The 17,042-nt window shown below is 39.2% G+C and overlaps 1 protein-coding gene across 2 annotated transcripts in view; it reads right to left on the bottom strand.

The window, feature by feature from the left end:
* Positions 1-9,898: 9,898 nt before the first annotated feature.
* SYTL5 (synaptotagmin like 5) overlaps positions 9,899-17,042 on the bottom strand; it is a 106,110-nt gene continuing 98,966 nt past the window's right edge. For both annotated transcript variants that reach the window (XM_030934092.1, XM_030934093.1), the window contains 4 exons: positions 16,221-16,329; positions 14,476-14,611; positions 11,125-11,333; positions 9,899-10,041 (listed from right to left, as the gene is read on the bottom strand). In XM_030934092.1, coding sequence (XP_030789952.1) covers positions 9,899-10,041; positions 11,125-11,333; positions 14,476-14,611; positions 16,221-16,329 — 597 coding nt within the window. The remainder of the gene's footprint in view (positions 10,042-11,124; positions 11,334-14,475; positions 14,612-16,220; positions 16,330-17,042) is intronic.

Below are 17,042 nucleotides of genomic sequence, written 5' to 3'. Positions count from 1 at the left end.
ACGTATATAACAAACCTTCACACGTACCCCTGAATGTAAAATAAAAGTTAAAAAAAGAACTCAGAAATAACTCAGAACATGTTAGAGATATTAGGAAAGTGAATTTAATGAAAAAAATCACAATTTGCAGCAAGTTCAGGGTGGCACAAAGCTTTTGTCTGGGATGCATGTTATACACAGAAGCTTAGAAGTAGGCATGTTAGGTATTTAAGTATTGCTACTAATTTTGCAATTAGTAGCATGGTAAGACGAGCAATTAGTAAACGTGGCAAGACAAGCACACAGGAACAGTTATTTGTGGCCAATAATAACAAAAAAATCTAGTAGGATAAATAAATAAATAAATAAATAAAAACAGAAAAATTAACAATTAAAAAATTGTTACTGTTTCCTCAGAGTTCTTCTGTCCTTTTCTCTATTTAAAAACAAATAAAAATACTATATTTTACACGTAAAATTTAAGAGGGTAGATTTCACGTTAAGTCTTCTTACCACAATAAAAAGAAATGAACTATAAAGTCACAACAAGAGATGGAGGAACTTTAAATGCCATATTGAAAAGTAAAAGAAGCAAATCCCAAAAGGCTATACATTGCATAATTCTAACTATATGATATTCTGAAAAAAGGCAAAACTATGGAGACAGTTAAAAGACTAGTGGTTGCCATGGTTTAAATCACAGGAGATGTTTTGGGCAGTGAAACTATTCTGTGTTACACTCTAATTGTGTATACATGATATTATAAATTTGTCAAAACTAATAGAACTAAAATACAAAGAGTGAATCCTAATGTAAAGTATGGTCTTTAGTTAATAATAATGCATCAATATGGCTCATCAGTTGCAACAAATGTACCACATCAATGCAATATGTTAATAATAGGAGAAACTCAGGGGGAAGGCAGTATGTGGAAACTCTTGTACTTTCTGCTCAGCATTTCTCTAAACCTAAACTGCTCTGAGAAATAAAGTCTACTAACTAAAAGCAAACAAACAAAAGAGACCAACTTCCTATTAGAACAAGAGTGTAGGAGAGTACATTGGCAGCGGAAGCAAGTGAATGCCATGACAAAGCAGAAATGAACATACTCACGTGTAGGTGACCCACTCTATGGCAGAGTTTGGAAAAGTATCCCTTATTCCTTTCAAAGAAGAGCCCCCATTCCAATGTTTCAGCGACCCAGTGATTTTAGATGTTCTTAGATATTGAAAATGTGTCTTCCTTCTCCAGCCCACTAAACCCCTGAACTTATCTTCAGGTCCCAGAGAGAAACTCTCCTCATGACTACTATGTTCAATCCAGGAATGGAGACCTAGTGCATTCAAAGAGCTGGGCCAATACTTGGGCTGATTATGTGGTGCAGTTCTCAGATGCTCTTTAAGAATTTGTGCGACACATATTTTCAGGTGGACCTGCCTGGTGGAAGGGATTTGAAAGAAGTCCCCAGTGAAGGCAAATGTTCCTTTTCCCAATGTCCTTCGCAATTCCTGTGCCGCCCAAGGTTGCATGCCCCATTCAGCAAAACAAAAGCCCCACATCTAAACAGATCTGTCTTAGGAGGCAATTTATCAGCCATAAATTGCTCTTCATGCATGAGCTCCTCACCCCATCTATCTATTCAAGCAGACATTATTTCTTCCTGCTAATACTATATTCTTCCTGAGAGGAGCTCTCCACCTCATTACATTTTCAGGGATGTTTAGCACCCTTTATAATTTGGCACCCTGGGAAGCTCCCCAGAAGCCCCCTCCTCAGCCTGGCTCTGTGCATTCAGATGCCTTGCAAGCAAGTGACTCTAACAGAGCTGGGCTCTGAGGTGACAGGAAAGAGCTGAAAATGAAGAATAATATTTCCATAAGCCCATGTGGAAAAAAACATGAAGGGCATCTCTTAAGACTCTGGTGTGCACGCCATCAGCCAGAGGGACAATGTAAGAAAATATTTAGGTATTAGGGAAGACAAATTAATGGAGGTGGCGGGGAAGCTCAAAAGTCAAGACTAAGGAAAAGTCCAGATATTTCTTTCTTCAAATCAACTGAAAGCCAATGATCTCTCTTTAAAAATGTCCATTTATGAATAATAAATACTAAGAAAGGATGGAAACACATATACATACCCAATCCCCAATCATTTCAACTACGGGCTCAATCTTGAATGATTGCCATGACTGCTTTGTGATGGAATGGCTTCCTTCCTTGTTTCCAAAGGAGAAAGGTTTAAAAATAAGTCTACTTATTGGGACTTACCGATTCCTGTGGATTTGCACACATGAGCTTCAAGTTTCTACAGACAAAATGAACTATTGACTAAGTAGAAAAAATGTTTGGAAGGAGAAATCGGAATCCTTCCCCAAAGTAAATGTATCTCACAATAAAGAGGAAAAATAAAATATTTAGATTTAAATATCTAGTTCTCTGCCCACCTATAAGAAGACATTTTTTAGAAAATTCTAATTATTTAAACGTTTGCTTTAATTACTATAATGAAATATTTGATTTATGTGCTGTATTAATTTCTGTCTCCTTCAGAGAAAAAGGAAATCAGAGACACATCTTTATTTGTGCTGAAATACTTGAGAGAAAAGTATGATCTACTACCCCATATGAGTGTTTTGGCATTTATAGGCAATACTAACCATATACTCGACTTTAGTTTTCCAAGTATAAAAGAAACCTCCCCCAGAAAATTTTGATAAATTCTGGTGAACTAAATGAGGAACAATTGTTAATCTTTGAAACACTATGCATTACTCATAGCGACAATAGCAGTTTATGTTTCTATGGAAATTGTTTTGACAGCATGGTAAATTTCCTTCTGTAGATAAAGAACATGACTCTACACAACATTATTGTGAAGCTGGCAGGTTTTATGATATCCTGACATGGGGTATAGGGAATGAGACATAGAAAGAGATGGTCATTACACTGGAAGAGAGTGTTGAAGAAAGGGGAGGAAAGATGGTTTGCTTGCAGGTTCCATAATCTGTGGACCAAGAAACTGACCAATTTTTCTTCCCATGAAATTAAATATTTTTTGTAATATTTATTATCTAATCCAATGAAGTATGAAATTTCAGCCTAAAACAAATATATTACCCACAAAGGGTAACCTAGCACAAAATACAGATTTTTTTTTTTATGTTTGCTGCACCTAAACACTGGAGATCACTTAATTGTACATAGAATGCTTAAGACCTAACCCAGCATCTAGGAAAAGAGGGACATAAGAAATTATGAACCACAGAGTAATAGAACTACCTCACCAATAATGACCTTTTTAAAACAATGGATTAGAATCTGCAAAGTATATTTACATATATTACCTTATTTGATATCTTTAGTTACTCCAAAGTAACCTATTTATTTGAATTTTACAGGCAGATAGACATGGCCTATACTGAATAATTAACTTGATTGAAGTCGCATGATTGGTAAGCACTCAATTCAAGACTTGAACTAGTATTCTCTGAGTTGAAGATTAGACTCTTTCCATCCCTTCATGGTTGCCTTGCAATTAATGATCTCTGGGTATGCAAAAGATAGACTACTTCAAGATCAAATTCAAGCAGCCATCATGATGTGGAGTTGGTTTGAAGAATAGAGTTGATATAATTTGTCCTCAAATGCAGTGTTTCTCAAACTGTGATCCATTTGTATTAGATTCACCCAAGAAGCTTGATTTAAATGATTGGGATTGCTGGAGATTTTGTTTAGTAGGCTTGGAGCAATGCTCTGGAATAAATGTATTCAGTTCATACTCCAGATGATTCAGATAGTCCTTTGGAATCCTTGATGTAGTACAATTTTCCTGGCTATTGTTCAGACCTTTCCAGATCTAATTTTTGTTGTACTTTTGCCTGCATGAACATTCCCCTCCTATTTTTCTTCAATTTCAGAGGTCATACATGACACTATTGTAAGAGCAAAACCCTTCTGGCAACTTCTAGAGACAATGTTCACTTTAATGTGAAATGGATACATGGGAGAAAAACAAACATTGATCACAGCCCAAAATGCTACTAGTTCTCACTTTCAGATGCTTCTAGGACTTGATATTTCATTACACTTTACTTCTTTTTTTTTTTTTTTTTTTTTTTTTTGAGACGGAGTCTTGCTCTGCCGCCCAGGCTGGAGTGCAGTGGCCGGATCTCAGCTCACTGCAAGCTCCGCCTCCCGGGTTCACGCCATTCTCCTGCCTCAGCCTCCGAGTAGCTGGGACTACAGGCGCCCGCCACATCGCCCGGCTAGTTTTTTTGTATTTTTTAGTAGAGACAGGGTTTCACCGTGTTAGCCAGGATGGTCTCGATCTCCTGACCTCGTGATCCGCCCGCCTTGGCCTCCCAAAGTGCTGGGATTACAGGCTTGAGCCACCGCGCCCGGCTACACTTTACTTCTAAAGGTGGGGTTTACTCTAATTACTTCCACGGTTTTCTCCTCCTTCACCAAAGGCAAACCTTGGAGCAGTAGGTAACGATGAGACTAATATGACTGTGAATCAGGTGGGCTCAATTCATTCATTAATTACCTAAGTACTTAATGATTATTAGCTATACATTTGTGAACATTTCTTAAGGAAAAAGAGGCCAAGAGTATGAGGCTACTTCAAAATACATTTCTTTATGGTGTTTTCATGGCCTGGAAAATCTACATCCTGATGAGTCCAGCGACAATAACAACATAAATGAAAGGAGAGCTGATTAACAGAATGAATCTACCACATCCTGTACGTGTTATTTATGTGTGCATGGATAAAATCAGGGTTTTAGACTTGTCCATGTCCCTTTTCAACTTGATTTATCTGAGGGAAAAATGACAGTTGAGATCTTCAAAGAAGGAGTAGGACGCCCCATGCAAGGCTGTGGTCTCTTCTTCTGATAAGCTGACATGCGGGGCTGGAAGCATACTTTGTGCTTTGATCTATGCTGAGACAAGCTGGGCCCAACAGTCTAGGGTTGTAACTACAGTACTTGTTGGAAGGTTGCTTTTATAAAAATTAATTTTATTTTTACTTGATAAATAATAATTGTATATATTTGTGGAGTACAATGTGGTGTTTTGATACACATATACACTGTGGAATGAGTAAACCAAGCTAATTGGTATATCCATCACCTCAAATATTTATCATTTCTTTGTGGTGAGAACATTTGAAATCCTCTCTTTTAGCTGTTTTGAAATATACATTATTTTTAAGTATAGTCATTATGCTGTGTCATTGCACAGCATGGCAACTATAGTAAGGTGGCTTTTAAAAGACCAATCAGTAAACGAAATCAGAGATTTTTCTTGATCTAATTGGGCCCCAGTTTCCTTGTCTGTTAATTGGGAGTTAGAAGTGGTGGTTTCTAAAGATGCCTACGTCTAATATTCTATGGTGTTACATTAGTTTGTTTTCACTTATTCCACAAATATATTTTGATTACCTACTGTGAGCTAAGGACCAGGATATAGCTGTAAAAAATATAAATACTGTCTCCGCCCTTCCGAATCTTACATTGTAGGGATGTGGCAGGGAGGAAACAGACACAGATATTAAAGGACTCATTACATTCATAATTTATTATAATTGTGATGTGTGCACTGGAGGGGAAATAGAGGCAGGCCGCTGTGACCTGGTTCAGTAGAGAGTCATCAGGGAAGGTTTCCCTGAGGAGGTAACATTATAGACCTGGATGACTAATGGGAATCAGGCTGACGAAAAGATGGACCAAGAAGATTCCTGGCAAAGGCCATGAGGTGGGATAGAGCCTGGCACAACTGAGAAGAAGAAAAATGAATTCTGTGACTGAAGAGAAGGGGAGGGGCGGCATGGCCTGGGAGAAACTGGCAGTGACCATCTTATGCAGGGCTATGAGCAGGAATTTATATTTTATTCTCAAGACAATGGGAAGCCATGGAGGGTTTTACAGATCACTCTGGGGATGGACAGATAGATCAATAATGGTAAGCAAGTATAGTCAAATGCGAATGGCAGAGCTGAATTTGGGTGGTGGATGTAAGAGTGTTCACTATAAAGTTCTTTCAACTTTTCTGTATATTTGAACATTTTAAAATAACATGCTGAGACAAATCACTCTGGTCACAGTAAGAGGAATAGATTAAGGGAGGACAAAATTGGTGTTATAGTTGGCAGTTAGGAGACTGCTGCAATAATCTTGGAGACGGGTGATGGTGGCTTGGACTAGGGTGGTGCCATGCAGACAGTGAGAATTGGACAGGCTCTAGAGATATTTAGGAGGCAGAATCAATATGATATCCTGATTGATTTTTACCTCAGGATAAGAGAGAGGCAGAAACCAAAGATCAATACCAGGTGTTTGGTTACTGTTACTGGGTGGATGATGGTACCAGGTACTGAGACAGGGCAGGCTGGTGCAGGAATACGTGATGGGAGGCACATGGTGGAATGAAGAGTACAGTTTTTAATCTGTTGAAAACATGAAGTATCCTGGTGGAGATATCATATGGGCGGTTAGATCTGGGTCTGAGGCTGACAGGAAGGATCTGGGTTAGAGATGTGAGTTGGAAGTGAAAAGCGTATGAAACCTTGAGAGTACAGTACACAATAATGCCTGGAAGGCTCTATAAAGTGAGGAGAAAAGAACTGAGCACTGAAGAATCCAATTTTTAATAGCTTTGTAGAGAATGAGTAAAGACAAAGATGAAGCAGTGATTTGTGAAGCAGAAAATAAGGGTCATGTGATATTATACAAGGCCTCTATTGATGGGCTTTTGGGTTGTTTCCCATCTCTTTCAATAAATATCCTTGTATGTACTCTTTTCTCATATATGCATCTATCTCTGTAAGAAAAATACTCAGAAGTGGAATGGTTGGGTAAGATCTATAACTCATTTTGAATTTCAAAGTGTTTATTTTTTGAAGGAAAAGATTGCTTAGAAAAGCCATTAAATATAGATAACTTGGCTAACCATATTTAACGTGGTAGTGGGTAGGACTGGTTAAATAAATTTGATACATCCCTATAATTTAATACCTTGTAGCCATAAAGAAGAATGAGACTGTAGTATTTTCTGATATGGAAGAGGAGAGAAGAAGACTTAACTTTTCACAATTTTGAACTATTTGAATTCTGTGCCATTCACATGCATTACCTATATTTAAACATACTATTTGTAGTTCTAGACCATACTTTTGCCTTTTATTTCCAAGAGCAACACCAATAGGTTTCTGATAGATTTTTGCATACTTGAGTTTTGCATTATGGGAATACCTAGTTAGATGTTGGATTTTATGAAATCACGATACAGAGAGTTGCTTTATGTGTGGCAAAGATCTGAACACATAAAGTTCATGCTCTTCTTGAGTTCAAGTTATAAATTTTAAAATTTATTATTTTTCATATTTATTATTAATGAATAAATCCACTTTGTTGTATCTATTCCAGATATGCTTCCAGATTTCACCATCACCACCCTCTTACCTCCCCTAAAAATGTAATTGAAGACAGAATGAGTCACATCAAGTCTGAAGACATTTTATTTTTCCTATGTGGGAAGCAATGATGATCTTACACTTTTTGTTTTCTGTTTTTAAGAAGGGCAGCACAGGGATATGCGCAGTTTTTCTTTTAAGTACCTTGCTAAGCGACACTAGACTAATAACCATTTTCTAGAATTAGGTGACCTATTTCTGAATAAAATTGAAATTGGATTGCTTATTCCCTTACTAATAATAATACTAAATATATTCTTCAATCAGTTTTCAAAATTCAAGAGGAAATCTAGAAATATGGAACAACTAGCAGGAATAAGCCTGAAGATGATTCTAGCTCTGTTACTACTAAAACTCAGTTTTTAAACTTTTGAGGATTTTATATGAATTCATATGAAAAAATGAGCTCAGAGGCTAGAATATGACTCCAGAACATACCTTGGTCAGGTATGTTCATGCTCAAGTAATCAGACTCTGCTCCAAATTTCTTGACATATGCCCTCTTATCCACCTTAATAAGCATAGCATTATGCCAAGGACTGCAGTGATAAAAGACCACTGGCCTAAGATCGATAGCCTGGATTTAAGTCCAGATTTAGTCACAGCCTCTATATGGCCTTGGGCAAGATATCTCAGCCCTCTGAAATTCACGTTTGGAATCTGCAAAATGAGGAACTGGGCCTGAGGTTCCTTCTAGCTTTAACTTTCTTTGCATCTAAGTTTCGTGGCTCAAGCATCTGGAATTCCAAATGAGAGAAGATATGGTAGATTGAACTGTTGGCCCCAATTCTTCATCCCTTCCTGCATCCTCACTCTTGTCATGGCTTCATTGTGGGCAGTGCATATTTCCCTGCCTCTTCATCTTGGCCATCTGACTTCCTTTGACCAATGAGATATCAGTAGACATGACACAACCAGGGGCTGAAAATGTGCCCGAGCAGTAGGGCTCATCCTATTGCACTTCTGCCATCCAGATGCTCTGGCTATCCCTTGGGCTCAAAGAGGATGAGGCATAAGAAGCCAACCTAGAACCTCAGGCCTGTAGCAGGAAGCAGAAGTGCCATAGCCAGTCTTCAGAACTGTGAGAAAAAGGATTGTCATTTTAAGCCACTGACATTTGGTGTGTTTTTTTTCATTCAGTATTATTGTGACAATAGTTAACCACTGCAAAAGGAGATAAGAAAAACTCAGTGAAGGAGAAAACAAGGGGGCAGAGAGCAGATGGAGTCTTTGATTCTCTCCCATAACAGGGCAGAAGAGAAACAGAAGTAAAATAGCAGGTAGAGTACCTCCTTTTTCATTAAACTAGTCTCATCAATGAACACAATGTGAAAAGGTACATCAATTGACCATTATTTCTCATTTCCTTTTAGTTAATGGCTTAGAACATTTTATAAAATAAATGTTTACAACAGAGCTAACTCTTAGGTCGTCAGTAGGGTGACCCTACATCCCAATTTTCCCAGGTCAATTCTAATCGACATCAATCGTTCTGATGTAGTTATTTAGCTCTCTTTGTTCTCAAAAATAAACTGATTTAGATGATAAATTCTATAGTAATCATAGAAAGCCCTGTCAGTCCATCTTGAAATACTACTTGGTTAATCCACAAGTTTGCTGCAATAACAGGACAACCCCCTTGCTCAAGCAACCATCCCCACAATGCCTTCTTGAGAGCATGTGGATTCCTAGGGTGAGTAAAAAGTGGCCAGGGCCGGGAGCGGTGGCTCACGCCTGTAATCCCAGCACTTTGGGAGGCCGAGGCGGGCGGATCACAAGGTCAGGCGATCGAGACCACAGTGAAACCCTGTCTCTACTAAAAATACAAAAAATTAGCCGGGCGCGGTGGCGGGCGCCTGTAGTCCCAGCTACTGGGGAGGCTGAGGCAGGAGAATGGCGTGAACCCGGGAGGCGGAGCTTGCAGTGAGCCAAGATCGCGCCACTGCACTCCAGCCTGGGCAACAGAGCGAGACTCCGTCTCAAAAAAAAAAAAAAAAAAAAAGTGGCCAGTATCATTTCTTCTAACTTTTCAAGTGATCTACCTTCTCAGTGGTCCCCTTTCTCTTCAAAGGATTTGAGGAAATCTAAAGTAACTTATAATTAGCAAATGGACTACCCCAATCTCAGTTGTAGTTTCAAATGAGCTTGTGCCACTTCTTTTATGGTATAAACCCTTTAAACCTTTGCACAATTTGCTCGTTGACAGGACAGAGTAGTACACTTTCTATCATCCAATCAGGAAGGCCTTGATTGGACGAAAATATATGTTTTTTAGGCACTCAACAAGACCCTAAATGTTCATACTACTGACATCTTTCCCTTCATGTCCCAATACTGTCAGATGAGAAATGGCAGGGAAGCAGAATCCCAGGTCTCAGTTTGCTACTGGTAGGAAAAGACAGCCAGATAGGCCCTGGTGGCCTCATTCTTGGAGAACTGGTCCCTTTAGAGTCTACACTTTCCCATGCTGGAACGAAGCATGAGTACACCCTCAAAAGGAGTTCCAGGGTTGTTGGCCATCCTCTGCCAGAGGCGCTGCTCTTCCCCCTGAGAGTCCATCCAATCCACGTTCTTCCCATGGCTCACACCTGAAGAAACGGAATGGGAACATTATATGTCACACATGAAGTGTTTTTCTCTCCTGCAAGGCATCTATCAACTTCTGAGGGGGCCTTTTGACCAGAGTACCTTTTACTGGCTTGTTCTCACTTAGTATATATATATAGTGAGTGGTATTAGAATTGAATCAATCATTTGCAGCCTGCACTATTCTCTAATGCCTAGGCCATGTGAGGCAAATCAGGGTGGCCCTGGTGACTCACTTGCTCCCTACTTTAGCAGAGAGCTGGTTCATCTGGACTGTGCTAACATGACAGAAGAACGGGATGAATTTGGCTCTCTTTTTCTAACAAGGACACTTTTCTGACCTGGGGAGTTTTCCTTTTAGTGGTATAGATATTCTTGGTGCCCCTTAATCTATAAATAAGTAATTATCACAGTGATAGGACCTTCCTCAACAGAAATATTTACCATGGTGTATGCAGATGGTCTCATCTATGTCTGGCTTAGGCTATGGGATAATGAGAGTTAGGGGGACTGCATGTGCTCTACTACTGTAATCCCTCTTCCAATTCACCCTGTTACAGTTGTGTCTTGTGGCACCAGTGGTGGATTTCCTTGATCTGTTTTTAACAACATTGGTGTTATTTTTATGAAAAAATGATTTCTTTTCAATTCAACCAGTATGAATAATAGCTGCAAGTGCTGGACAGAATTGAGAAGATGATGAAGTAATGTTGGTCTTGAAAGTCGCTCTCCTCCTATCAGAAGGCTGTGCTGTCTTGGTAGTCATCTTCTGAGTAAAATCTGAAGCAAGGTCCAAGAAAGTACTTAAAATTCACTTAGACTAAAGTGTAAATGTTAGTCTACGAAAGGACTGAATATAAACATTATATCTTCCAATCATCTAGCCTAAAGATACAAAGGTACTGTAGTTATATTTGTATTTTAACAATGAATAGATCCTTAGCTAAAGGAATGAAGCATTTGTGGTAATTTCAGGATTTAGCTGAAACTACATATGTATATCCACTGCACATCACACCTGCAAGAATAGTGCCCCCAAATGGGCCCAGTCACAGACCATCCCTGTGGGTCCCCAAATCCCTCACCACTTCCAGAATTCAAACGAACTCCTCCCAGAAAAATGTTGCTGGAAAAGGCCTCCTTGTCCCAGATGGTAAGTTCTAGGCAAACATTCTTTATATCCTGGGGATGGATGCCACTGAACATGAATGTATGATTCCACTGAGGGTTAACACTCTTTTTTATTACTAGAGTTTTGTGCTTGGTGGCTTTGCTATCATCAGGGAGCAGGTAGCTGCAGGAGGAAAAACAATCAAACCATCAGTAAGACAGCAGACAGAAAATGTCAATGTGCACGCAAGTGTGAGGTGTCTATCTGATTTTCCTTTCCAGGCTTCTATATGCTTAAATCTGGATTTATATAGTGGAATGACTTATTATTTTTTGCAAGTGGGACAATAGTAAAATGCCCTCACTCTCCTTTCTAATCCTATTTTCATCCTTCCTTCCATCTTGAAAAGAAAATACCTCCTGCAATAGACACTATTGTATGCCCTGTTTCACATCTTTTTGGCCCTCCTTGGAGCTGACTTGCAGCCAGGATGGGAAGTTCCTGATATGCTTTTAGCTTCCTACCTCAAGTGCCTGTGTCTTTTGACACAAGGAATAAATTCCTCTAATTAAGGAATTTATCTGATGTTGTGTTAGCTGGCTCAGCTTATGTGCAGGAAACTCTGGGATTACTTGGAATTTAATGCCCCTGGGGCAACCTTTAACTGATGAGTTTGAGAAATTGGTGGATAATTCCCCAGCTTCCCTGTGTCTCGAAGTGACAATCCTAAGGTATATTCCACAGAGTTCCTCACTGCTTCCCCAATGGAATCAAGCTCCAGTTGCCCACAGTGGTAACCTGCCCATTAACATATGTTTTAATCAGCTTCTCTTTCTTCCTTGTCTCATTTTCTCCACTTCCTCACTGGTGTTTCCTGAAATCTCTTCAAATAAAACACCTGTATCCTAGGTTTTCTCGACTATGGTCAAAACACTGTATGAGGCTCTAGGTATGTGATAAAAATGGTTGTTTTCCCCCTTCAGGGAGCATACTTTAGAAAAGAAGACATACGTACATATGGAATTAGTACATGGAACAAACATGTAAAGTGCTACAAGCAAATGACTTTACAATAAAGAAGATGTATTAAGTCACTTAAGATTTCATTTCATGTACCAAACAGAGACTGAGTATCTCCTAATATCCATTCTCTCCTTATATTCCTCTAAAAAACTCTGTGTTTTTATTTGAGCACAGTGTTGCCCAGAATGAAGATTACATTTCCCAGCCTTCCTTGCAGCTAGAATAGCCATGTGACTGAGTTCTGGCCAATGGGATATAAGAAGTAGTGCTTATGAAACTACTTCTTACATCTGGAAAGTGTCCTGTCAGCTGGAATTTGTATGGGATAGCTGAAACATGAGCAGCTATCCTAACCCATTAGGTGGATACCATAATGAGATGGAAAAATCCTGGGTCCCTGATAATCATGATGCTTCCATACCTGCCCTGGAGACCTTACCTTCAGTCTTTGTTTACATGTAAGAGAGAAAAAAAACTTGTCTTGTTTAAGCCACTGTTCTTTTGGCTCACAGCCAGACGTATTGTTAATGGATATATTTTATATTATTAAACTTTACAGAGGGTCTATTCTTGATCCCTCACTGTCTTTAAAAAAAATCTCATGTCTTTTTAGAATCAGCCTAGTGTTTAAGTATTATCATAGACAGAATTTACCAGAAAGTTACCGGCTTTTGATTTTCTTTCTAGAACAAAAATAGTCTTTTATTATTTCTGCTTTATAAATTTTCCACAAGATAAAGTGAATACTGCTCCAGAAGATGTCAAGTAGTGCCGCAAGGTCACAATGTGGCCACGGGTTGGGAGCCATCTCCTCATTCCACCAGACAGTGAGCAGCACAGGCTTAAACTGGACGGTAGGGCTAATGACACAAATTGTAACTGCAGTATCCAAAGAAAGCATTTCTTCTATGCTCAAATCTACTGCAAGAAAGAGTGAAGGGCAGATGTGCCAGGATTCAGGCACACACACTCACCAATGGGGAGGCCCCAGAACTGCTTCTCCCCACTACTGGCTTTACCAAAGTTAGAACACGTGGCCAGGCATGGTGGCTCAGGCCTGTAATCCCAGCACTTTGGGAGGCTGAGGCAGGCAGATTACTTGAGGTCGGGAGTTTGAGACCAGCCTGGCCAATGTAGTGAAACCCCACCTCTACTAAAAATACAAAAAAAAAAAAAAATAGCTGGGCATGGTGGCACGCACCTGTAATCCCAGCTACTCAGGAGGCTGAGACATAAGAATCACTTGGACCTGGGAAGCGGAGGTTGCAGTGAGCTGAGATGGTGCCACTGCACTCCAGCCTGGGTGACAGAGCAAAACTCTGTCTCAAAACAAAAATAAAAACAAAAACAAAAACACAACATAACAAAAAACAACAAAAAGGCAAAGTTAGAACATGTGAGAGTGAACCCAAACCATTTCCTTGTAGGAAAAAATACACTTTTCTAATACAGCATGAGAAGAGGAACAATATTGCCATCTGACTCAAAGAATGAACCTCATGGTCTGGCATCATGGGAGTTTGTTTTACCTTATGTGCTTTATGGAGTTCCATGAAGGCAGGGATAATATGTTATTTATTTTTGAAAGCATAGCACCTGGTGCTTAGCACATGTGCATTTTTGTGTGTGTTCGAATGAATGAAAAATAACCTTGCAGTCTTAGTTCCTCAATTTCCAAGATAAAAATATCCAATAGTCAGAAATCAAAAGCGATTTGATGTTTGAGTTGCCTAGAGTTGGGTAAGAATATCTATTTTAAGGGCTGCATTCCCTCAAGAAGCTGCCCTTTGCTCCACAACTTGGGCACAAATGTCAAGCAGGTGGTCTTGGAGCCTCTCCAAAGCACTCGACGGTGGATAAGTCCAGCAAGGATGCTCTGACATCTCTACCTTTTACAATTTCCCCCAAGAGAGAAAAATATCAAGGATTTGGTATTTTGGTTATCGTTGCACATTGCCAGTACAAAATGATAATAATGAAAAATAAAAATACATTACACCTAAAAAATCATATTTTTTTCACTTTTTCAACAAATGAATCTTACAGAAAAAAGTTGACTGTCTTGAGAGTAAGAGTGATGGGAATTCCTGAAATATGTTGGAAACAGAGTGACCGCTAGAATCAGCAGTTCCCTCAACATTTGTGTTGTTTTAGATGTAAGAGCCAGCATTCAAGGGTAGTTCTCACCCATACACTTCTAGTAAACAGAACACGGAAGGCTCACAGCCACCACTGGCTTGTGGATCACAGATCCTTTCATCTCTTATTAAGTATCATCCAGAAAGAGCTAAAACAAAGTTACCCCTTCACAAAGCTATCAGATGTGCCTCCTGACTTCACTGCTGTCAAATTCTTTGCCTCTTTGATGAACACTTCTAGTATTCCTCCAGAGATTACAGGTGACTCCTTCTTCTTTCCCTTTTTAAAAGTCTTATTTCCTGTGTCAGCCACCAAAATGGGGGAATGGTGGGGAGAGAGAACAAAAAATAGATAAATCATGGGTTCCATTTCAAAATTTACAAAGATCATACACAAAGATATATTTCATTTGCTGACTGAATTGGGCCTTTATATTATTGTATATTTTTATTCATTTAAACATTTTTGCCCCCATTGGATTCCTTCCAGATAGGTCTTTCATTTGTGTTTGTTGAAACAAATGAACAAATAAGTTTGAAACTTTAAACACTCCCTTACAAAGTGTATCTTTTCACAGTGTATAAAGGCATGGAATGCCTAAGAGTTTTCCGGAGCACCATTCCTGCTCGTAGTGAGAAATAACTATGATGAAAGCAATATACACACACCACAACTCCGAAAGAGAAAATTCCATAACTCCCTTTGATAGTTTAGTCTTACAAATAGTCAGTTTTAGTCAGAGTCAGCTCTAGAGGCTACAGCCCAAGCAGTTACATTTTAGGGTGAGAGAAATCTCTTTTCCACCTCACTTTTCTATTCTATGAAATACATTCAACATGAATGATATACACCAGTACCACAACCAGCACGTTTATTTAGTACTGTTTTAAGCACTTTACGTATATGAACCTATTTATTCTTCACAACAACCCTTTGAAGTGAGGAAATTGAAGTCAGGAGATAGTGAGTTACTTGCACAAGCTCACACTGAAAAGAGTTATAGTGAATGGGAGGACAGAGGAGGCTGCCTGCAAGAGTTGATGGTAAAAGAAGGGCAAGATAGTTTGGATGCGTATCCTCACCCAAATCTCATGTTGAAATGTAATCTCCACTATCGGAAGTGGGGCCTCGTGGGAGGTGATTGGATCATGGAGTGGATTTCTCATGAGTTGTTTTGCACCGTCCCCTTGGTGCTGTCCTCACGATAGTGAGTGAATTCCTGTAAGATCTGGTTGTTTAAAAGTATGTGGCACCTTCTCTCTCTTGCTCCTGCTCCTGTCATGTGAGACCCCTGCTCTACCTTCACCTTCTGCCATAATTGTAAGTTTCCTGAGGCCTCCTCAGATGCATATGCCTGTTTTATGCTTCCTACATAGTCTGCAGAACCATGAGCAAATTAAACTTCTTTTATTTATACATTACCTGGTCTTGAGTATTTCTTATAGCAATGCAATAACAGCTTAATACAAAGGGGAAGAGAGATTTATAAATTGACTCCATCTGATTTTTTCCTTTAAATCCTGTGTTCTAGAACAACTTCTTCATCAAGACTCCCTGAATAGTTGTGAATGTCATAAATTCATGGAGCAGTTTCCTATGCTTGCCTCCCAGCAGCCTGCCTTCCCCCAACCCTGGGGGAAGATCCTATATCTTTGGGACTAACAGAAAACAAATCTGACCACCAAGGCTGGTTTCTAAGTATGAATTTTGTCCTTTCCTTGTAAGAATCCTGCATTCCTCCATATACGGTATACACATCTCAACTCTCCCCAAAAGACAGTGACACCTAACCCTTTATGTTTTGTTTGTGTAATATGAAAGACATAGAATGCAACCAATCCCTGATTCCCACTACCACACTTCTAGAAACAGAATGCCATTGATCAAAGTCACTGATTTTTACTCTACCTTGGAGTTGTTCTGGTGGAAGCATCAGATTCTCTTCCGGGGGAATGTAACGTAAAACAACTGTCAGCTCTCCTTTGTATTGAAGGCCAATATCAGGAGCAAACTCCACCTGGCCAAGGAGAAACAAGTAAATTGAAAGAGTATGAATGATTTGCTTAGCATTGTAGTCCACATTTGAATGTGCAATATTTACTTGGTGGCGTAAATGTGACAATCCATTCCCATTTCAACTCTGTTGGCTCTCATTGGTTTAAGAGATGCCTTAGGTAAGAGAAAAGAGAAAAGAAAGGCTGGAAAACTCTATGAAGGCATTTGCATATAACCTTTAACATTTAAGTAAAAGGAATTTTAAAGAAGACATATAACTTATATTTGGCCAGTCAATAGATATTGAGCACCTGTGATGCATTGATGACTGGACCTATCACTGAGTTTACATATATAGTTTGGGATGTGAAGAAGCAGGAATAAAAATGCCACTGAAAGTACCTCCAGAAATTACTTCTCCGTGTCATCTTTGATGTCTTTTAAGGCTTTCCCAAGTGATCAAGTGATCAAGAAGGGAAAAGTAGGCAATAATGCTTGATTCACGTGGGGCTGCCAGTCATCAACTGTTAAAAGCAATATTGGTAATTCATATAATCAAAATTCAACATGGAGAAAGTGGTTCACTCAAACATTGTTGGTGGGAATGTAAAATGGTGGAGTCACTCTGGAAAACAGTTTGGCAGCTGCTCGAAAGACTAAACATGCAACTACCATCTAACCAGAAATTGCACTCTTGGTCATTTATCCCAGAGAAATGAAAAAATTATATCCACA

This window comes from Rhinopithecus roxellana, chromosome 7 (assembly GCF_007565055.1).
Source record: "Rhinopithecus roxellana isolate Shanxi Qingling chromosome 7, ASM756505v1, whole genome shotgun sequence".
Lineage (NCBI taxonomy): Eukaryota > Metazoa > Chordata > Mammalia > Primates > Cercopithecidae > Rhinopithecus > Rhinopithecus roxellana.
This window is presented reverse-complemented; position numbering and strand designations above follow the sequence as displayed.